At 40.3% G+C, this 24,016-nt stretch overlaps 1 protein-coding gene across 4 annotated transcripts in view; it reads left to right on the top strand.

The window, feature by feature from the left end:
* LOC127369148 (glycogen debranching enzyme) overlaps window positions 1-19,128 on the top strand; it is a 43,107-nt gene extending 23,979 nt beyond the window's left edge. For 3 of the 4 annotated variants that reach the window (XM_051410223.1, XM_051410220.1, XM_051410221.1), the window contains 18 exons: window positions 1,239-1,389; window positions 1,500-1,621; window positions 1,878-1,987; window positions 2,106-2,240; window positions 3,361-3,491; window positions 3,583-3,719; window positions 5,205-5,338; window positions 6,326-6,501; window positions 10,153-10,255; window positions 10,745-10,970; window positions 11,212-11,323; window positions 12,478-12,613; window positions 13,266-13,378; window positions 15,300-15,511; window positions 15,642-15,739; window positions 16,737-16,824; window positions 16,913-17,046; window positions 17,553-19,128. In XM_051410223.1, the coding sequence (XP_051266183.1) occupies window positions 1,239-1,389; window positions 1,500-1,621; window positions 1,878-1,987; window positions 2,106-2,240; window positions 3,361-3,491; window positions 3,583-3,719; window positions 5,205-5,338; window positions 6,326-6,501; window positions 10,153-10,255; window positions 10,745-10,970; window positions 11,212-11,323; window positions 12,478-12,613; window positions 13,266-13,378; window positions 15,300-15,511; window positions 15,642-15,739; window positions 16,737-16,824; window positions 16,913-17,046; window positions 17,553-17,670 (2,436 nt within the window). In that variant the 3' untranslated portion in view covers window positions 17,671-19,128. Of the gene's footprint in view, window positions 1-1,238; window positions 1,390-1,499; window positions 1,622-1,877; window positions 1,988-2,105; window positions 2,241-3,360; window positions 3,492-3,582; window positions 3,720-5,204; window positions 5,339-6,325; window positions 6,502-10,152; window positions 10,256-10,744; window positions 10,971-11,211; window positions 11,324-12,477; window positions 12,614-13,265; window positions 13,379-15,299; window positions 15,512-15,641; window positions 15,740-16,736; window positions 16,825-16,912; window positions 17,047-17,552 lie in introns of those variants that run through there. The other variant, XM_051410224.1, reaches the window with a different exon arrangement.
* The last annotated feature ends 4,888 nt before the right edge of the window (window positions 19,129-24,016 follow it).

Below are 24,016 nucleotides of genomic sequence, written 5' to 3'. Positions count from 1 at the left end.
TGCCACATTCACCCTTTTACACAGTGATGGCAAAGTCCATCGAACAGAAACTAACATTCATACACATTCACACACCGATGCACGGCATCGGGAGCAATTTGGGGTTCAGTATCTTGCTCAAGGATACTTCGACATGTGGCACCAGGAGCCGGGAATCGAACCCACCCGCTCTGCCTCTGATCCACAGCCACCGTCTGTTCTCTCATTAATATACAGTATGAAGATTTTCATCCAGAGCTGCTCAGCTGACAATAATTTTTGTTGTCCTAGGTTTCTGCCTTTTAACAGGCAGTTTTTCCTTGCCCTTGTCTCCAAGTGCTTGCTCATGGTGGTACTGTTGGGTCTCTGTAAATAATGTTATAAAGAGTTCGGTCTAGACCTGCTCTATTTGAAAAGTGTCCTGAGATAACTTCTGTTATGAATTGGCGCTATACAAATAAAATTGAATTGAATTGAATTGTCTGATTATCTGTGTTGCAATATAATATTCTACAAGTAAAGATCATTAGTGGTTTGATACGGGGTGGTTGTAGCTCAGGAGGTAAAGCGGTTGTCCACTAGTCAGAAGATTGGAGATTCAGCCCCAGGTCCTACTGCTGCATGGCAAGATACTGAACCCCATATTGGTAATGCTGTGTATTGGTGGATGAATGTTAGTTTCTGTTTGTAAAACTAACTAACTTTGCCATCACTATATGAATGTGTGTGAATGGGCGAATGTGGCATGTAGTGTAAAAGCGCTTTGAGTAGTCAGAAGACTAGAAAGGCGCTATACAAGTACAGGCGAATATTTACCATGATATTGTTGTTTGAATTTTGTTATAGAAGATGCAGCGTGTAGTATTTAGTGGCATCTAGCAGTTAAATTGCAGACTGCAACCAAGTGAAACCCCCTGACTTAACCAAGCATGAAGGAGAAACTATGGTGGCCCTCTAGAGCCACTGTTTGGTTTGTCCATTCAGAGCTACTGTAGAAACATGGTGGTTCAACACTTTGGACTAGAGGACTGGGAGGGGGCATGGAGGAAAATATTTTTTTCATGGGAGGAAAAAAAATCTTGGATCTAGCAAAAGTTTATCACTTCAGTGTTACAGTAAGTAGTAAGTAAGTAAGTAGTGTTACAGGTACAGTAAGCAGACTCCTCCTCAAGTCAGTGGAACCCCCAAATAATACTGAGAACATAATCTCAGTGTTCAGTCTCAGTTTTTTCTGTTGTCATTTTATGGTTGATGTCCAGGTGGATTTGGAGCAGCTGGATGAGGATGTGGTTGCAGTGACCAGACACTGTCCCAGCAGTCATCAGTCTGTGGTAGCTGTGCTGCGAAGGGCGGTCAAGAATCCAGAGACACACCATTATGCATTTGATGTTCCACCTATGTTCATACCAGGTGATATTCATGCAGCCACATCCTGATCGTTAACTTTTATTTTTATCCTCTCTTAATCCTCAGAAGCACAAGAATACATTCCAGTCTTTGCCTGTCTCCTGTCTTCTCAGGTCAGATTAAAGAGGTTATATTGGAGGCTCTGACCATTGTGAGCACCAGCTCCAACAGAAAAGATGACAAAAACATAAATGGCTTGCCAGAGCGCACTGTAGAGATCAAAGAACACATCCAGGTATGGACTGTAGTTATCTTCAGTGGTGTGGAATTCTGGATACAGTAAGTGAAACATGCATTTCTGTGTCTCCACTGTGGGCAACATAGGTCCAAAACACTCTGGTGCTGTATACATGCCAGAAAGCAGTAATGTAAAGTATGTTTGAATTGTTATAAATGGTCTAAAACATGCAAAACTCTGCTATGGTATCTACATTCCACATTTGAAGTAACTTCATGTTTAGCCATTAAAAGTATTTAAACATATCTTCCAGCTAAAGGACAGTAGGGTGGTGAAAAAGGCAAACATGGTGTCAAAAGAGAACAGTGTTGTTCAGGAGATAGTGTTTGAGAAGTTCCCACCAGGCTGCATCATCATCTTCAGGTAGGTCAACCTGAGGAGGCAGTGAAGGAATAGCAAGTGCTGTTCTTAGTTTCACAGAATCACTTAATTACTTTTATGTATGGCTGGCCCAGTTTAGATGGTCTGTGTTCTTCTATAGGGTGACTCTGGATCCCTGGTCCCAGGAGCAGCTGGGGGCTCTGAGACGCCAACTGATCCAATTTAGTCCTCAGTACCAGACTTGCAGCCTGGCTGAACTCCGCACACCATCTGTTCTCACCAAGCCGCTGATGATGTTCGTATGCCTTAACAATTAACAGTGTATTTCAATAATAATTTTCCATTCCCTCAGGTCTTCCAGTTTTCCTTGGTAATTGATGTTACACACTTGACGAGTTAGGGGGCACAGTCTGAGGGAGTGGAAGATTTAAAATGGACACTAGTCAATGATGAATTACCAAACAGTCTTTAGCCACTGTCTGTGGATTCAACTCAGGTATTGTCAGGCAGCAAGGGAAAAGGACCCAAACTCAGAAAATGGAGGCAAACAGGGACAGTTCAGTTCAGCCGACTGGAGGCGTGACTGGGTATTGGCGAGCATGACCAGCTGGGGATCAGGACGACCGCTGGTGGGGATAGTCGATTGGAGATCTGCGTTTTGCGACCGAGGCTCTGTGGCACTTGGCAAGCAATGGCCTCGAGAGCCATGGTGACATTGCATTCTTCTGAGGCCTCTATGGGGATACTCCTTTAAATAGCAAGGTGAATTCCTTTGTAAGATGGCCTCTTGACATCAAGAGTAGTTCCTCAACTGGTCCATTGAGGGCTCATAGAGTTCAGGGAACAGAGATGGCAAGATAGCCAACAAAGGTGCAGGCGGGTGGCTGGACAACTGGGAGGCAGGCTAGAGGCTAGATGAATAGGAGGCAGACTGGGGTGTGGGCTGGAGGTGAGACAATTGGGTGGAATTCCAGAGCTTAGGCTGGAGGTTAGCAGGCCAGGGTGAAGGCTGGGCTGGAGTGACAGGCTGAAGAGAAACAGGATCTGATGCCAGTGTGAAACTTTCCCGTGTAGAATGCTACTTTGGCAACATCAGGGACAAAAGGACAGTTAGAGTGTCTGCTGCATGTTTGCGCAGATAATTCTGCCAGGCAGGTGAGTGTGAGGCAACAATTACCCAAAAGAAAACCCCCACCCTGGGGTAGGAGTGTTTTAGTCCTATAGCCCTGATGATTATTTACATTTTATACTGAAAGAATGTGAAGTTTTCTGAACCGGAGGGCATAGGCTTTTTGAAAGTCTGAGGGAGTGGCCTTACAATGTTTTTTTAGCAGTCTTTGTTCATGAGGCTTTATCAGTGCATATATGTATCTCCCCTACACGCACTCTTCTGCTTATATGCTCCTTCCTTCCAGCATCATGTCCAGGCTGACTCTGGCTGACATGAACATGCTGCTGTACCGCTGTGATGCTGAGGAGAGAGAGGGTGGGGGAGGATGCTACAGTGTTCCTACCTGGTTACCTCTCAAGTATGGTGGCTTGCAAGGTACTTTGGTGCATAACTTGAACATTGCATGATCATCATTTATTCCAGAGTTTAATCTGTACAAGTACTCATGAAGAGTTGTGATTTTTAGGGCTGATGTCGGTGATGGCAGAGATTCGCCCTAAGAATGATCTTGGACATCCGCTCTGTGACAACCTGAGGCAGGGAGACTGGATGATGGACTATGTCTCCAACCGACTCTTGGCCAAGGGTGGAACTGTTGGAGAGGTGAGCTACAAATATGTTAGCTATCAGGGCTTTATTTGATCAATGTTGTCACATGTCATTTATATCTAATCAGGGAAACTACAGCACTTAAATACAGTTTGGAGGCAAACAGGGACAGTTCAACAGGACATTCCCCATCAAACCAGCCAATCAGCTGTTAGCACATGAGCATTGAGCTTTACTCTTGATCTTGGAAACAGTAGCGTGACAAAATCATTTAATCTCAAAGGTCCACTTACCACCTTTTTTCAAAAAATTAAAAGGGTTAGGGTAGAGGTTACACGTGACTCGTACAGCCATCTGAGAAAGTGTTACTGTCTCACGATATCAGACGATCTGATATCTCCCTGCCTACCAATCGACTGGGGGTTGGTAAATGCAAGGTAGTTGCATTTATGTTGAAAACTTCTTACAAGCGTATGCCCCCCATAGTGGGAACAAGGCTCTCTCGCCATTCTCTTCAATTGGAGGTATTGAAGATCACTGAAACACAGAAAGACCTTTTTTAGACCTTTTCTCCTGTGACTTCAGCTGAGACATCCTATAATTCACATGTTGCTGATACGACTGTGTTTACAAGCACCCAACTTCCACATATCACCACCATTTCATCAAGACTTTGGACAGTTTTTTTGTTTTGTTTTAGACACTAATACTATGCGTCTAGTGACAATACCTGTATTTTGTTGGCGCATTTTTTAATGCTACTCAGATGTTTCAGAAGTCGTTCTTCTGACTTCAGTGAGCTTTAATAGTAATGTGGAAAGAACATGGATGCTACAAAAAAGACACAAAACAAAAAGATGTATTTTATTTCTCTGAGTATTTAAACAGCTTAGATTCATGTTGCTATCCAAGTACGCTGAATTAGTTGTGAGCTTAATATTAGTGATTTTGTCCATGGTTGTTGCACCAGTACATTCCCTAAAATATTGCTTTAGCTGACTTGTTATCAGAGTTAATGCTAATAAATAGCATATCTAACTAATCTAAGTCCCTCTACGTGAACAGCAACTAGCAGTTACAAATACGCGAATTAATAAAAAATTAACATTAACCCAACATCTTCTTTCGTCCACCATGTTTCAGCATAATATGACAACAACATTTTCTTCCCACATTTCAATGAATTTTCCCCCTTGACCAGCTTTGAATTACTGCTTTGTGGTAGAAATGTCCCACTTACTTGAATTACTTACTTACTTGATTGAAAAAAACATTTCCAGTGATTCTTTCAACAGTTATGTTTCTGCCAAAAAAGATTTGGTAAAGCACATTGGTTGCATATAAGGCAGGAGACAGGGCTGGCATAGTGACAAACAATGCTTGTCAAATACAACACATTTTATGGCAATACTGCACAGCATACATTTAGGAAATCTGAAAATTGCATTAGTGTGGCTGTAGCCTTGGATCTGCTGCATAATTTCTGGTCTATACAGTATTCAGTGGAATGCAACAGAGTTGTTGACCTTTGCACTACAGGTGGGCCACTGGTTCCAAGCCATGTTTGGCTACCTGAAGCATATCCCCCGCTACTTGGTGCCTTGCTACTTCGACTCCATCATCCAGGGAGCCTACACCACTGCTCTGGAGGCTGTTTTCAAACAAATGTCAAGGTGTTTGGCCTTTTCTTTTTGATTGCTTGATTGATGGCATCCTCTTCTATTTCCTTTATCTAATACTTTTTGATGGAGGGATTACTAATATGGGTAATTCAGATGAATATTATTAGGGCCTGCGCAGCAACTGAAACCACAGCCCCTGTGGCACGTTTCACCCATATGTATAAAAATCAGTACACACGTATCATGTCCATTCTATTGAATGGACACGATACGTGTATACTGATGTTTTGGCTGATGTTTTTGGCTTCACCAAAGGTGAAGTCAAAACATCTCGGCTTTAATTCGTTTTTTGAAGCTATAACAAGGTGGGTTCACGCCTGAGTGATTCCTCCAAAGGAATTTACCAGGTTGATTTCACATTTGGTTAGTGAATTCTAAAGACTATGATGATGGAAAGTTATTTAAACCTTATGTGTGAATGTGAATACCCATGAATTTTGCCATCTTGATTTTCCCTCGGGATAAACAAAGTATCTATCTATCTATCTATCTATCTATCTATCTATCTATCTATCTATCTATCTATCTATCTATCTATCTATCTATCTATCTATCTATCTCTATATGATATAGGAAGTAGTTGTAACTTCAGTGTACATAGTACAATCTGCATCAAACTTCAAATGTTTGATAAGAGTCACGCCCTGAACACATCTACTTCCTAATATTCATAGTCATCGTTCCACCTACCTGAAACAGACAGTAAGCCTTGTATAGCAATCATCTTTTGATTTACATAAAATGTTCACTGTGTGGTCTATGCATGAAATACTGGCACATAACACAACCACAGCACTCCCAGATGCATGCAGACTGTGAGGCCCGTTCATTGCTTCTTTAATTTGATGATGTTTTTGTATCTTGTTCAACTTGACTTAAGCATTGTGATTTCATTTCATTCTCTCAGTCCCTCATCTATTAACTAATCTGACTTGAGATGACATTGGTGATTTGGTGACATTTCTGTGTCCTTGGCAGCTTTGTGCAGAATGGTTCCAGCCTGGTTAAACAGCTGGCCCTGGGTTCGGTGCAGATGTGTGGTGTGTGTCACAGCTGGGCACTGCCCACACTCTCTCCTCACCTTAATGATGTCCCATACCGCCTCAATGGAGTCACTAACCAGGAGGAGCAGTGCTGTATGTCAATGGCAGCAGGTCTGTGCTTTCACTTTCTCATTTCATAGGATAAGAAAAGATAAGTTAGGATAAAATCAGGCAAGATGCGTGAAGTACATTCTTGTGCCAAAGCCACTCATGTATACACAATAGATACTTTACTTTATATGCCTATTTTTTTACTACTATACATCCATTAAAATATAAAATTAAACATTATTAAATAAAGTAAAGTAAAATGTAATTAAAGCAATCCAATCCCATCAAAAGATCAATACCAACAAGGATTTGCTACTAACTAAATGTGTGTATGCCTGTATGACTCTTTTTTTTTAAAGAAGCACAAAATTACAATCAATTCAATTCAATTCAATTGTATTTGTATAGCGCCAATTCATAACAGAAGTTATCTCAGGACACTTTTCAAATAGAGCAGGTCTAGACCGAACTTTTATAACATTATTTACAGAGACCCAACAGTACCACCATGAGCAAGACCTTGGAGACAAGGGCAAGGAAAAACTGCCTGTTAAAAGACAGAAACCTAGGACAGACCCTTCGGCTCTAGGTGGGTGGTCGTCTGTCTCGACCAGTTGGGGTGAGAGAGAGAGAGAGAGAGACATACAGACAGACAGACAGAGACAGACAGAGAGAGAGAGAGAGAGAGAGACACACAGAGACAGAGAGAGACAGACAGGTGTACAGTAACAACAGTATTGGCAATGGCAATCTAGCAGGACCATGGCAGGAGGCTCCACCAGGATCAATAAGAACCTGCGAGACGAGAAAGCACAAGAACTCCGGGGAAGAAGTGAAGTTAGTAACATGCATCAAATCAAATCAAAGATGATCTTTTTTTATTACTACAGCATATTTTAAAATTAAATTAAACAGTATATTATATGTTAACAGTTTTAAGTATACTTCAATATATTACACTTTACACAACTAATTACATGAGAACAACTATTTCAATAGATGGTTCTGGTAAGGAAACAAGGCATCAACATCTGTGATTTGGTCGATTATACTGACACCATGATCCGGTACCCACTGCTATCTGATATGTCTTTATCCTCTGTGCTCCATTATTGTCCAAAAGCTATTAAAAACCCATCAGTGAGCCACATTTTGCACTGGGTGTAGGGTTGCGAAATTCCGGGAATTTTCCAAGTTGACAACTTTCCATGGGAATTAACGGGAATATATGGGAATAAACAGGAATAAACGGGAATTAATGGGATAAACTGGATATTTTTAATATTGCTTGTTATAATACTGTTAGTCTATAACAGGGAACTTACATGTAGTTGAAAAGAAACATCTTGCAGGATAATCTTGCTTAAAACAACCTGATTTAATGCAACTTCAGTTGAATGTCCTCCCTATATTCGTCAATGACATGCACACACGCAGTAATCAGCATAGGCTACTACATACCTCAACATTTATTTATTTTTTTTAAATTTGTGGGGGGGGTTAATACATAACCCACCTATAACCATAACCATAACCATAGCCATAGTAAATCAAAGGCAGCATGCTAGCTACCATCATATGTTAAGCTGAAGGTCAGTGGTTTGTGCTACTACTTATGGTGCTATCCATTTGTCTCGTAAATCCCCCGACCAAGTTGCTCTGACGCGAGAATGTGACATAATTTCCTGGCTTGTACCACTTATAGCGTTCCATTTGTCTTTGGGCATTACGAGTCGGAAAGAACATGGACGCCACCAGTGCAGCAGCTGTGTTGTTATTGCTTGTGGCTCATCTTAACAAGCTCAATGTGAAATAATAATGTTTTTCTACAGAAACACTAACATTTCAAGTAATTCCGTTATTGCAAGTCTTACATCTCAATAATATTTTGCCATTTTCGCCTATTTCAATTTCAACAAGTGCTGTGGCGTTTGTCTCGAGCCACCAGGGGCAGTGGCGGGCTTGTGTTATTGTTAGCTACATTAGCCTATTTAGCAAACCAGCTGAAAACAAAACTTTACATTGTATTGCACGCACAGCAACACCGTGCAATGCATAAATTGGTGACTGGATTAAAGCAGCAATGTAAACACGTGTGTAAGAGCATTTAAAATAAGGTGACCAGATTTCCGAAATGAAAATCGGGGACATTTTTTAGCGCGGTGGTCAAAATCGTTAATCGTTATCGTTATGAAATGAATAACAGGGGCAATTACATGTTAATGTATTTGAGAAAGCAAATGAGTAGCCAATAAGAAATTACCCTTAACCCTTCCAAACTATTAACCAATATGAAGAACTTGGATTCTGATTTGACTCTGATTCTTCTTCTTATTATTATTATTATTTAGAGTTTTTTTTTTTTTAGCTATGTCAATCAACTCATGGGAGCTTGTCAACATGTGCACACTTCCACTCGTGACTTCAGCCATATTTCACAGCAAAGCATTACATGAGAGGATTTACACTTATGCTGTGCACTCCTTGTGATAGAAAGTCAGAACAAACTCTGAGTGCAACCTGCAACGCGTGCTTCCCCCTGTAAGGACGGGGCCCCTAAAATAAAATAAAGAAGGAGGCGCTCTCCAGCTGGCTCCCCCGTCACTCACCTGCAGCTGCACAGACGAGCAGAGGAGCGCTCTGCTGTTGTGGCGTCGATGTGCCGCAGCACAGCGGGAGCAGCCCGCGTGTGTTTTATAAAAAAAAAAACCAAACAAAAAGAGACCAGCCGGTCGACACAAGCCATTTACCGCGCACGTAACGTCAGCATGTTAGTTAAACTGGTTTAACCCTATGGTTTAACCATAATAATCGGGGACTGTCCCCGAAAATCGGGGACGTCTGGTCACCCTAATTTAAAACGACCAACATAGTACAAATACAAAGAAAATACATTTCAATATGGGCGCAGCCATCTTTGTTTTGCGAGTGGTACGTTCCCCCTCCTTCAGCTTAGTTTGTATTCACTGTATATGCCTGTCTGCTTATTACAAAACAAAATGTTTATATTTATGTTTGTATAAGATGGAGTTTGTATGAATTACCCAACTTTTCAAGTTAATTCTCCTAAATTCCCATTAACTCCTATAATTTCCATTAATTCCCATGCAAGTTTCTAAATTGGAATGTTTCCAAAATTCCCCAGCTTGTCTTTCCATGGAAAGTTTCCGGAAATTTACCGGAAAATGTCCGCCCCTTTGCAACCCTAACTGGGTGACATGTTTCGTCATTACCATGAACACACACACACACTGTAGTTTTAACTCAAACCCTACACTTGCTGTTCTACTGCCAGAGATACTCACTATGCACCAAGTGTGGATTAATAATGAAAATAGTCCCCAACCAATTTACTATTTCCTCCTATTTGAGTAATGTTTGCTGAACATGTGTACCTGTTTTTGGAAATTACTGAGCTTTCCTTACTATAAAGAAGAAAGTTTATATTAGTTTGCCGTTTTTAAAGATTTACGTCTTGGATTTTGGGCTGAGAGCTAGAAACAAGGTCAGTCAGAAATTATAAAGAGACGGAATAACACTAGTCTTATCTTTTAATAGTTTTGAAGGCCAGAAATCAAACATGGCTGCATGGTATGAAAGTTCAATTCAGAGTTTGGTCTGTCAATAAAGAGAAGCTTATAATAGGGTATTTTAATATATATACCCAGACCCACTATTGCCCTGAAATAATAGTTGTTTGCTATACTTCAGGTCTTCCTCACTCCTGTGCTGGGATTTTACGATGTTGGGGTCGCGACACATTCATTTCCCTGAGAGGGTTACTGTTGCTAACTGGCAGACACCTGGAGGCTCGGTGAGTCCACCACACAACTCCTCAAGACAGGAGAATATAGGCTTCAAGATATTTATAGCTTTGAGCACCAACACTTTGAGCAGAAACAAACTAATCTGATTAAAATGTCAAATAAGTCAAATGCCTGTTTATGTACATTTAATAGGTTGTAAAATGTATAGATTGTTTAATTCCGATTGTTAACCTACTATATGACTAATGAGTGAATTATTATATATTAACTACTAAAGAGTCTACTGGGATCATTCAAAAAGTGTCATCTACTGGACATAATGCATCATAACATAAGAACATAACATATAACAATAACAATCATAACATCTGGCAAAAGCAGGTTTAAAGTCTGTGACACATTTAAAACACCACTGTGTTCCAGTACTAGTATCTTTACTGTTGCCTTGCTGCCCATTTAATTTATGTTTTACCCGTTAAACATAAAAAGGTTCACATGAACGCTCATCTATTGAATCATTGTCCTGACTGCCACAGGAACATCATCCTGGCATTTGCGGGCACACTACGTTACGGCCTGATCCCCAACTTGCTGGGCCGGGGCTCTAGTGCGCGCTTCAACAGCAGGGATGCTGTGTGGTGGTGGCTGCAATGTATCCGGGAGTACTGCACACTAGTACCGGACGGTGTCTCCATCCTCAAATGTCCCGTCTCTAGGATGTACCCCACCAACGTGTCTGAGCCTCAGCCTGCTGGAGCCTGGGTAGGACTGTGTGCTGTATTCTCATTCTCAATTCTCATTCAAAAACCACTGATTATCAAATCCTGATCAGACAGGTTCTAAAATGATATTTGATATTTAATAAATCTAAATGTATATTTAATGCAGGACTTAAATCTGGTGTACCCAAGTAAAGTACTAAAACTGTTCTTGTGTACTGGTGCATGCGATGCGGTGGCCTATTTGTTATCTTATAAACAAAAAAGTTGTGTTTTTCCTTCAGGATCAGCCGCTGTATGATGTGATCCAGGAGGCCATGCAGAGACACATGCAGTGTATCCAGTTCAGAGAGACCAACGCTGGACCACAGTTAGATCCCAACATGACTGAAGAGGGTATTTTAATGCACTCATTAACAATACTGCTTACTGATTTGTGCTAGATGTCTTTTTTAGCTTTACACAGATCAGGTCAGTTCTGACTTTTTCCTGTTCTTCTTTGTGATTGTGCATCAGTAGAGAGGTAAATCCTCACAAAAGCCACTGAATACTTATTCATATTTTGCAATAAATTACCTACAGATCACATAACAACAAATATTAGAGAGAAACAGGAGGTTGCACACAACAAGGTCCCCAAGCTGGATTTGCACCGTTGATATAGCAGTCACAAGGTGTTGTGTCTTCAGCCTTGATCATACGTCAGCTGGCAGCTGTGAACGCACCCTGGGTGGCATGGGTTGAGCAGGACGTCAAGCAGGGAGGGCTGACTGCGTTTCGGGCTATACGTTGGCACCCGCCTGGGGTTCTGTGGTGCTGGGCAGCTGAGTTTCTGAGTTGCTGGGCAGCTGAGACAGCCAGTGGTGTCAGGCGACCCAGCCTTCCTCTGGGGACTCCATGGTACCCTCTAAAAAATTGTCAGGCGAGTTCCTTTAAGATGACCGCAGGACATCAAGGTGGCTCCTAAGGATTCAGGGAAGCACCAGACTTGTTGGCTCAGGGAGCATCTCCTGTCAGCTGCTGACAACTGAAGGGTCAATCAAACAGCATGGTATAGGTCACAGACCATATTAAGGAGTATGTTAATGGATTTGAATGGATCCGGATTTGACTTGGAGTTAATGGTGGTTCCTGTAGTGAGCTTTGCAGGTGCAGGATTGCCAAACTGGCCCTATGCAGGACTCTGGGCTAGAGTGAAAACTGGTGTTTTTCAAAGGCATAATTATAAGTACAGTGGAGGTCTGTCGGAATTAGTGCAGTGGAAATTTCACCAAAACTTTTCATTTACAAATAAAACCCTGAAAGAAATTGTGATTAACACACAAATGTTTTCTGCTTTTTGAACATTTGTCAATTTTGAACAAATCCTTTAGGAGTTTTAGAGACTGACTTTGTTTCACTACAACCAATGCAATCAATATGAAGTGTCTTCACATATTACAGAATATGTTGCAAATAGAAGTCTCTAGGACCTTAGTAAGTAATATCACTTGCTGACATTCTGTTTACTCAGTGACACTGTTAACCGCAGCCCATCTCACTCCCACCAGGATTTAATGTAGAGGCTGGAGTTGACCAGACCACTGGCTTCATCTATGGAGGAAATCGTTTCAACTGTGGAACCTGGATGGACAAGATGGGTGAGAGTACAAAGGCACAAAACAAAGGAATCCCTGCTACACCCAGGTACATTTTCTCCATCTTCTCCAGCTTTGTTTATTCAGCAAACATCCTTATTATTCATCATTATCATTTTTGTACTACATAAACTTGACTATTATTCTTAGTTTAGTGAAGCACTATTTCGAAATCGCTTTAACTTAAAATTGAGATCAAATGCACATTGAGCAGCCATGAATATATCTAGACAGGATGCACCGACTGACAATCCCAGTAATATCATACTGATACTGCTGCTATACATTAATAAAACAATATCTTAAACTCACTAAACTGAGAAGCTACAACAGTAACTATATGACAAAAGTAAGATAAATGTACATGAAGTCAAGAGGTATAGATACTTTACTGATAACAGAGAAATATAAAGACATATTTTAATGGTATACAGATTATACAGATATTCCAAATTACTTGTGTAGTGCAAATGTACTCAAGAATTTTTTTATGTTTCAGTTGATGGTTGAACTTGTTTCATTTTTTTTATGCAGTCCTGCCAAATAATAGACAGATGTCTAGCTGCCTTCACTAATTATATTCATTATTTATATTTTTTATGGACACAACATTTCTAAAATAAGCCAATTAATTAAATGACACTGAACACTAAACAAATCTTCTCCTTGTCAACACGTATGTGTGTCTGTGTGTAATCCAGGGATGGCTCTGCAGTGGAGATAGTGGGCCTATGTAAATCTATTGTACACTGGCTCGTGAAGCTCCACAACAATGGGCACTTCCCCTATAAAGCAGTCAACATACGCAGAGGAGGTAATTACAAACACTACATTAAAACATGATTTTAAAAGACCAGTGTGTAGGATTCAGTGGTATCTAGCGGTGTAGTTGCAGATCACACATTGACTCACCCTCCCCTTTAAAGGGCAAAGGAGAAACTGCAGTCGCTGCGAAATGCACGAAAAATGTGAAATGTGCCCCTATCTAGAGCCAATGTTTGGTTTGTCCATTCTGGGCTACTGTATAAATGGAAATTGTATATATTCCAAAATAAAGAACAGGGTGATAAGGTAAATAGATAGATTTTAGAATAGGCCATAAATACGTGTTTCTTAACTACATGTAAGGAAAAGTGATTCCATATAAAGCTACAACAGGGCAGTGTCCTGGCTGCACTTGGGGAGACAGCATGATGGGCCAACACAACCTTTAATATGTGTAACTCAAGAAGCCCATTGATATGGAAAGGCAATGACAAACAAGTTTTTCTTGATCTCCTGATCCCAACCTGTAAAAATGTATGCCTTTGTATCATAAATCTGGCAAGTTGTAGAGAAGAAGCTTGACATTAACCTCAAAAATAGGAGTGGGGCTTTGATGGGGGATCATATGAACCCGATACCAGTAGATCAGCTTTCTTAGACCATAAGAGGCACTTGGACTTTATTTTACAGCACCCTACACATCATTATATGGGCTGAAAGAGAAAAAGTGTTTTGTGGCTGCATAAAATAATTGATCAAATATTATATTGTCTCTCAACACTTCTCAAATGGAAACTGTCTAAATATTGAGTTAAAGCACAGAGCTAGAGTAAAGATTTTCTGTTGACTTTGGTCAATTTGGAAGTTGGAAATTACAGGATTTTTATGATTGTACTTGCGCATGCCCAGAAGTAGACCCTGTCTGTACTGGGCATCTTAGATAGATAAATAAAGATAAATAGGTAGATAAGGTGCAAGGAACAATATTAATAGTTCCAGTGTTGTGGAGTGTTAGGATGCAAGAGGTGACAGGTAGATTTAGACAAGCTTAGAACCAACAACAGACTCTGCCATCTTGTGCTTCTTCTCTCCAACCTCATGGAGTGATCGTTCAAAGTAGTCACTTTCTGTCCACTAGGGTAGTGCAAGGATCAGTGATGGTTTCCTTATTTTCTCAATATATGGCACCATATATGCCACCTCCCTTGGTCCAATAACCCACTCACATAGTGTCGTTTACCATTGCTATGCTGAAGAAATCTCTCTAAGACTGAACTTCTGGTGATCCCAGTCAGTCCTTCTGTTCAGCACATTATCCAGCTCAGTTCTGCCTCACTTTCTCCAACAAAGTATGCAAGAAATCACAGGGACGTTGCATCTGTCATTCAGTCCCATCATTTTGCACCATAAAACATCAGAAAGATCACATCTTATCTAACTTAGTATGGTGCTCAGCCCTTGTACAGGCACTGGTTGTCTCTTCCTTGACTACTGTAACTCCGTGAGGCAGAGTTGGCAGGCTGCATTAAGAATGAAACTTCTTCAAACAGCCAAATACAGCTCATATCACTAAATCCCTTTTTTCCACTGGCTTCCTGTGGCTCCTCCACAGGCACCTGCAACCTTGTGTCTCTTAAGGGCTGTCCACACCAGAGCACTAACTATAACAATATATATATATTTTTTTTAAACATGTAACTCAAGTGCATGGTGAAGTCCACAATACAACTACAGTGAAAAGGACAGTGGTGAGCTGGTCCCTGTTCTTCAAGCACTTGAGACCATTGCTTTGGTAGCAGTTCAGAACTATTGGTAATGGAACTAAATCACATAGGTATGAAATAGCAGGAAGCTGCTTCAATTTACATGTTTTCAAGTGTTTGTGGGGATTTAACTTTACAGACGAATGGATTTTACAGTCTGTGTAACTATTGACCATGTTATTTTTCATCCTAAATGTTTGATTTCAGGACAGACATATTCTGTGTCATATGTGGAGTGGGATTGTAAAATCCAGGAGAACTTTGAGAAGAAGTTCTACATTTCCCATGACCCCGAGGATTCTGAGGACAAACATCCAGAGCTGGTCCACAAAAGAGGCATTTACAAGGACAGTTTTGGAGCTTCCAGTCCCTGGTGTGACTACCAGCTCCGGCCTAACTTCCCCATTGCAATGGTGGTGGTAAGTACCCAAAGACAGACAGTGTACATTTTGGTAGCTAAAGCAAAACTAAATTCACAGAGGTGTGTGTGTGTGTGTGTGTGGGCTGTGTCTGTGTCTGTGTCTGTGTGGTGTGTGTTGTGTGTGGCAGGCTCCTGAGCTGTTCACTGTGGTAAAAGCCTGGGAGGCCCTGGGTATAGCTGAGAAGAAGCTGCTGGGGCCCTTGGGAATGAAGACCTTGGATCCTGAGTTAGTTGCCTGCTTGAGTATTGGGGGCTGTCAGTTGATATCAACAGTGACCTGTAGGACTGTTTGGATTTGAAGTTTGGTACTATAACAAACTCAGAAATTGTGTTCACCTCTATATTCTTAGGGCATTTTCACACCTATAGTTCGTTTGCTCTGGTCCGAATCAGGGACGAACTTGTTACAATGTTTCATATGGCCTCAAATTTGGTTTGTGTTCACACGTGTTTACAAGCCGACCAAAATGTGTGATGCGCGAGGAAACTGCTCTCTAATTAGTCAGAATTTCCATGCGGGAAAACTCCCGGAAGTAAACAAAGAAGAGCAGACTCCAGAGCTCCACTTTTCAATTTTGCAATGGAGGGACAACTGCGCAGGTTGCTCTTGGCCCTGGTCATTGTGTATTACATAGTTTGCACTTATCACTGTAGGCAAACGGTACAGTTTGAAAATGAGGCAAGGCTGAGGCTGGAAAATAATGTCATAATGCACTGGAGTCGGCAACGACGCATATCACGACAGTTCAGGCGGAGGCGCGCATTAATCCTCCTGAACTGTCACATGCTCATCAGTCGAAAATATTTCCAAAGATCCATCAGGTAATGTTACGCCCGTGGTCTTTAACACAGCATGCACAGCGGAGATGGCTACGGGAGGTGGTTTAGTCCAAAACAGGTGCAGTGCTTCCTGCAGTTGGGTCGGATCGAAGTTGGATCATGTTCTCACCACAAACGAACAAGGTCTCGGTCCGGTTGTTTTGGTCCGCACCTGAGTGCGATTGATGTGTTCACACCTTCTCAAACGAACTGCACCAAGGTGGTGAACGCTCCAGGGTTCCATTCAGCCGAACTAAACAAGGCAGGTGTGAAAACGCCCTAAGTCTGAGTCTCTACTAGAGTAGCTTTACATGAGTCACTCTTCAGAAACATCCTTATTTACAAGATGTGTTCATTGGCTCTTGATCTAAGACATAATGTTCTCCTGCCTTGTTTATCTGCAGTGACATGGTGTACTGTGGAGTCTATGACAAAAACCTGGATAATAATAACTTCAACCAGGCTAAGGGCTTCAACTATCATCAAGGCCCAGTAAGCAGACATAAAATAATTCCCCTCCAACAGTAGATATTTAGGCTGCCATTTAGTAGCTTCTGACACCTCTTTTCTTTTCTTTCAGGAATGGTTGTGGCTTCTCAGCTACTTCCTGCGTGCCAAGCTTTACTTTGCCAAGAAAATAGGAAAGGAGACGTATGACAAAACTGCTAACCTGGTGAAAAACATTCTGTCTCGTCACAATGTGCACTTGGAGAGGTATTAATTGACAATCATCATGTTTTTTCTGTTACTGAGTACCTTATCTAACAGTAAATGCAATGAGTAGGGTCATGAATGTGTACAGATAAAGAGGGAGAGGAAGAGAAGAGCATTACAGATGTTATTATATTTGGTTAAGGACTTGACTTTGGACTTGTTGGTCTTGACTTGAGTGCAAAGACTTGAGACTTGCGAAGCAATGACTTGGTCCCACCTTGTGTTTGAACCAATCTGACACATGTCCAATCAAGTAGCAGGGAACCATGAAGAACGTTAACGGTACTGACTGGCAGAAAAAATATACCAAAAATAATTTTGTTGTTTCTGTTGTTAAAATGGCATTACATTATGATTTGTTGAGGACTCAAACTCATAGTTGACCTGGGACTTGACTTGGGACTTGAATTTAAAGACTTGAGACGTACTTGTGACTTGCAAAACATTGCCTTGGTTCCACCTCTGGTTTCAACCATGTTTGTGGTGACTCAAATATCTTCCTCTAGGTCACATTGGAAGGGTCTCCCAGAACTGACAAATGAGAATGGCCAGCATTGCCCGTTTAGCTCTGAGAGCCAGGCCTCATCCATTGCAACTATCCTGGAGGTTTTGTATGATCTTTGACCCTACACCCCAAACAACACCATCAACAATGACCCCCATGTGCCTACACAAATGTATATCCTACACTAAATCTAATTTCTAAGGATTCACAAATAAACAGCAATTCTAGACCCATGTTGCTGTACCTCTCCAACAATGTATGTGTTAACATGTGTGAATGGAGTTTACAGTAAGGGGAGCCAGAGCTTGTTATCGGAAATGTGGCTTTAAAAAAAGTTTTTCATATAATGGAAATGTTCCTGTACGTGGAGGGCTAAAAAGAATGTCCCCTCAGGGGTGGAGAAGGGCTGAAGCATCCATCTTCCTTGAGAACTTAGCCCAATTAACCCATTGACAAGGTTACAAAGCTTTTGGCCATTGTTACTTGTTCAGAGGCTCCTGTTGAAATTGCACCCTCACATGCTGTTCATAAAGTTTATGGGCTTCATTGCATCCTGGTTAAATATTACGCCAAGGATCCGAACCTACTGTATAACCAAAGGTTCTGGAATTGTGATTAGTAGGTTCAGAATGTATAATGTAAATTATATCCAACCCTGTAGTAAGAAAGACAGTCCAGTAACAGAAATATTTGATCCCTGCAAAGCCATTATGTGTTTTTCTAAGGCATTACCAGCAATAATTTGTATGTTGATATAATGACATGTACCACTGTGTTTTTAAAGGGTTGAATTAAAGACAAATAGTAGATACAGACAGGAGGGGTATGACACGCAGCAAAGGTGCCTGTCTGGAATCATACTTGACAATTACAAGATATAGGCCACCAGAATGCCCCCATAAATGAGACAACATGCCTGTTCTTGGGTGTTCAAGGGTATGACACCAAATAAAACAGAACATACACATGGGTGACATATACAGTATGAAGCAAAAAGCAACATAAAGTGTTTAAGTTAAGTGTAGTTTCACCTGATCTTACAGAACAGCACACCACTTCTTGTGGTGGATTCCCTGAGTGTGTGGAACTCTACTGGAGGGACGAACAGCATTCTTCCAAAAGATATTCCCTGAGAGTGCCATCTAATACATCAGTCCAAAATCTCCCATAGGTGCTTAGTTAGTTTGAGAACTGGTGAATGTGAAGAACTAGCATTTGATTCTTATCGTTTTCATACCTTTTTTCCTTTAATTTGTCACCTGTCTGTATCTCAGGGTTAGATAAATGCTTTGAATTTAAATGGTAAGGTAAGAACAGTGTTCCAAGCCCCTCTATATATCTGCACCATATGATCAGAGTGGTTACTGTGGTTGGAGCCTTACAGATCAGTTGGGCGAGTGGTTCTAAAACATGTCAAACTAAGTGGGGACTCAAACCGACTGGTTAAGGGACTTTTAATACCTTAAGAGTTGAGCCTCTCACAGGAAGAAAGGGAGCATTTGTCTGAAACTGTGCTGTGTAACTAAACACATTCAACATGGTATTTCATGTAATAAATGAAAAATATTAAATTACAAGAGAGCTGTCTTTTTTTTTTACCATAATCAATAATATCTTAAAGGTAATTTTATCCACTGCAAATGAAAACTTATAATCAAACAAGTTCAGCCATGTTTTGTCTTTATTAACAGTTGTTTTGATCCTGCCTAAACCTTCATCAAGTCAAACTGACTGCAAATAATAGTTTAGTAGTATAGTATAGTAAGATGTAACCAAATGGCCAGTGTAGAGGTTACGCTACTATTTAATTAGAAAGGTAATTAATCACTGAAGATTAATAATACACTCGTAAATGGGGCACCACCTCCGTTGTTTAGCTACTAGAATAATCCGGAGGAAATTATTCCACAGATCTAATCAAATCAATTTATTAAATTTCAAAATCTATATTTAATCTCATATTTCTGAAGTAGTGATTTCTTTTACACATTCATCGATTTCCCCGCATCAAATCAAACCTGCACCGACAAGGACATACGGTTATATATGTTTATTAACTAAACTAATGCAGAGTAAATAGTATGAAATGATAATGTAAACAAATGACAACAAGTAACAGAATATGTGGACAATATATGAATTATTACTATTTGGTGATTCAGGAGCGATGGTGGATTTTGCGATGCGGCAGTAAGTTTAAAATATTACGAGAGTAAATTTTAGAACTACGAGGCCCTAATCGAAAATTCTCTTAAACTTAAAAGATGGGAATCAAAGCTTACAGACAGACACCAGCTCTCTTCCATGTGTGTGAATCCGGTCGTGTACCAGAGAGTCAGCCTACTTTGTTTGTAGATGGAACTTGGAAGGATTCCAGGCCCTTGGCTTTTAGCTCAACTGCGGCTTTGCATCACTGATCCAACAGGCCGAAGGAAGCTGCGTCTCGTCCCTGGTACCAGTGGCCCTTAGTTTTACGCTTGAGTGTGTTGGAGGCAGAGAGTCGCTGCATAATAATGTCTTTGTTCGGCTGGAAACGTTTGTACGTCTTCTTGAGCAGTCAACTACTGCGACGTCCTTCTGGCTGATGATGAATGTCTTAGAGTGGTTGGTCTTCAGTTTTGATTGTAAACTCATTCAGCTTCTTGTTTAAAAATAACTGGAGGATGAAACGCTGGCCCTGCGAATTCTCCGTCGTCATGGTCCAAGAATTAAACTAAATTCACTTTCTGTGAATCAGGTGACAATACTTGACGATATATATATATAAAAGACTACACTATATATATGTATATGACTACAAAATTTAAAATAAGCAATTCGTTTGTGTCTTGAGCTTTCAAAATAAAAGTACTTGAAAAGTACTTCAGCACAGCAAGTTATTACCTGAAGAAAAATTCAACACGTGTCGCAAAACGAAGTAAAATAAAGTACGGAAATTAAAGTAAGAACGAGAATAAATAACGAGTGGATCCAACACTCTTAGAAGGACGAAAATTTTAGGACAGAATTGTAAGAGAGGGAGGGAGTGACCGGAGTCTATCTCTTATAGCTTTTATTCTGGAGGCGGAACTGGACGAGAGGAGCTGCCCGCGCGCGTCACTTCCTCTGGTGATAATTTGATATACGTAACTTTATCAACTTACTCCTATCGTGTTTTAAAGTTTCGAGATCATAATTCACCGTTCACAGAACCCACCATGACTTAATACATAGTTCACATTTTTTAATATAACATAACCGAAATTACTTAATGTAAAGGAAAAATAGAGCTGATTAAAATCATTAAATCATAATCATTAAACATGCATATAAAGCAGCACTAAGGGATTGTACATATTTCGTATAGTGCTAACTTAATCCTTGTTCCTTCCAATTATGTGTCAGGCATTTATTATTTGGAATAATACATAATTATAAAACAAAGTCCGTTTTGAAAATACCTTACGCTATACCAGAATCTTACCAAAAGGTGGCACTGTGGCTCCATCAAACATTCAGACATTTTACACATGATTTTGTAACTTAGTCCAATCTGAAGACAGAAACATCAGACAAACATTACATTTGCGACCTTCTCATGCTGGATGGCAATCTATTAATTTTGAGAAGATGAAATTTTACAATAGTACTAAATAAGAACTAAATCTATATCCGTGCAAGTGTTGTTTCTGCTATCTAGATGGAATGTCCTAACTAGCACATGGACAACTCGTAATTTTCACTTTAAAGATAAGGGTGAAAGCATGCTATGTGTGGTTTCAGAGGAGTTTTTCTCTGGAGGTGGACCTGTCAGACCAAAAGAGATGTAAACACATTTCAGGGATATCTAACCCTGATTAACAATCAAAAAAGCACTTAATTATTACACACGATCCACTTTAGGTGTAGGGTGTCATTCTGATCTGTGGAGGAGTCAGTGATAAAACAAATTGACACCTAGAGATCCCATCTGAGAATCTGAAAAGAACCAGGCTCTCTGTGCAGGAGACTGTCGGCGCCACAGTCTCACCTCCCCTCCTGGGTCAAAAAGGTCAAAGGGAAAGAGGAGGCCTTGAAAACTCTCCTGGTGGAACATAATCAAAATAATATGATGATTGTTGAATCAAGAGACGGATAAAGCATCTCTTGTAGAGGAAGACGAGGACAAGGTCCTACACCAGAAAGAAGAAAATTTCAGAAAATATATCTCATTATCATATCCATCATCCGAGGTCTGATCCAAGATCCAAGCAAAAGACATTAAAATGCAGGTCACAACTTAATCGCCTGGGAAATGCTAATTACAAGAAATATCTTACTTAAATTGAATAAGTTGAATAATTGAATGCCACAGGGGTAAATTAGCATTTAAGTTAGATGTCTGTGAGAGGAGAGGAGATCGTTCCGCCAACCTCCCGATTAGTGGACGACCCGCTCTACCTTTGAGTAACAGCGGCCCGTTATCTCTCCTGCCAGTGTGTGATGATAGAATGTATGGTTTTACAGATGTCAGATTTTCACATCATCTTATCTGCACCACATTGAGCTTTCATTATTATTTCATTATCTTTCAAAAATATTATGTTTGGTTAGATGTCTGAAATAAGGTATGTGGTTTTGCACCTAAACCTTACCAAACTGTGTAATGTGTAATGACACATTATAAAATTGTTATGTTGAGTTAGAGAGGGCCACTATTAAGAATGTTGGTGGTTGGCTTCCTGGCTTGAGCAGGATACTGAACCCCAAATTGTTCTCAATGCTGTGCATTGGTGTGTGAATGAATATGCGATGGCCTCTGCAAGAATGTATGAATGTGTGTAAATGAGTGAATGTGGCATGTAGTGTAAAGCAATTGAGTGGTCGGAATACTAGAAAGGTGCTAAATAAGGACAGTCCATTTACAAATGATCATCATCAGATCAGATCAGGGGTGTCAGATTAGAAAATGCTTATATATGTCATTCTGAAAAGTACTAACAAATTATGTATTTTGTCATCTAATTTGAAGGACTTGTTAAGAGATTGTTAAGTGCTACCAGGTCACAAATTGATTTAGGGAAGGAGAGATAATATAACTAAATACAAATAATAATAACAGAGTTATTTGTGGAAAAAAGTGACTGGCTTGTCTGATCTGACCTTGTATAAAGGTCAAAGAAATTGTGTTCTATAATCATATTATAGAATTAAAAGTTATCTCAGAGCACTTGTTTATATATCCAGCTTTCACAGGACCTACAGTAGAAACATGGTTAGAAAGCTCATGTCTAACACTTTAGATTCACAAAACTGTGTCTGGTTTATTGTCTTTTGTAAAAGATAATTATAAAAACTCACTAAAGGACAAATTCTTTTCTAGTATTTTCTTGGAATTGTAATTTACAATGTCATTTGACCGTCATTTAATATCAACCATAACCTCTGCACCACTATAGCAGCCTCACATTGCCATTCCAAAGCCCGTAGTCACTCGGCACTCTATGGGGTTGGGTGACGACAGTATCAGTGGTCAGTTATGGTACGATAACGGTAAATGGACTGTACTTATATAGCGCCTACATTTCACACTCACCCCTCACACACATTCATACACTGATAAACAGTGAATACATCAACATTTAGAACAGTGCCTCTATGTTTACACATAAAAAAAGTTTATTCTAACTTTGTTCATTAATTTTATAACAGTAAAAACATGAATGCCAGAATATCACATCGAGGGCGGGGAGGCGTTCAGCCTTAATGACAGAAAATCTTGTTATTGGTGGGTATAGTGTTACCATGCATACACTGGACCTTTGACAAATTTGACAAACACATTGGTATTAGTGTGGGTGTTGGGGAAACCACAATCCAATATTCGCAACACTTTTCTAATTCATTACACAACTATTTCTGTCACTTTTCCTGTGTAATAACTAGGTGTAACACTGTCAATGCCTTCAAGAGGACACTGTTTGAAAATGTGCCACAATATCTTCATATTTAAATGATTACTGTGTATGATCATGACTGTGATCATTTTAAAGTAAGTTGAGACAGACATTTGAAGAGGGACCAGGAATCTAGTTATGAATGATCTAGTGCTTGTCATTTCAGGTTATGGAAGGTGGCTATAGTCCTAAGAAATAGGGCAGGGCATAGCTGTAACACAACAAGGTATTACATATCTGATCTTTAAATGTGAATTTGCATTGGCATTGTCCTTCTCATACCAGGAATACCTTTTACTGTTCTAAGAAGCAGGAAAGCCGTTGCTTAGCAACAGCAGTGACTCACACATATGCAGCTCTGTCCCTCACACACACACACACACACACACACACACAAGACAGACAGACAGACAGACAGACAGACACACACATTTTCCTTCCAACCATCCACCTCTGTTAAGGACACGTAACTTGCCATAAACAGAGCCGGTTTACACCTGTGGCCTCCTCCCAGTTCTCCATGCATCCCCCCTCCCTTCCCTCAGTCATT

This window comes from Dicentrarchus labrax, unplaced genomic scaffold, assembly GCF_905237075.1.
Source record: "Dicentrarchus labrax unplaced genomic scaffold, dlabrax2021, whole genome shotgun sequence".
In the NCBI taxonomy this organism is placed as follows: domain Eukaryota; kingdom Metazoa; phylum Chordata; class Actinopteri; family Moronidae; genus Dicentrarchus; species Dicentrarchus labrax.
This window is presented reverse-complemented; position numbering and strand designations above follow the sequence as displayed.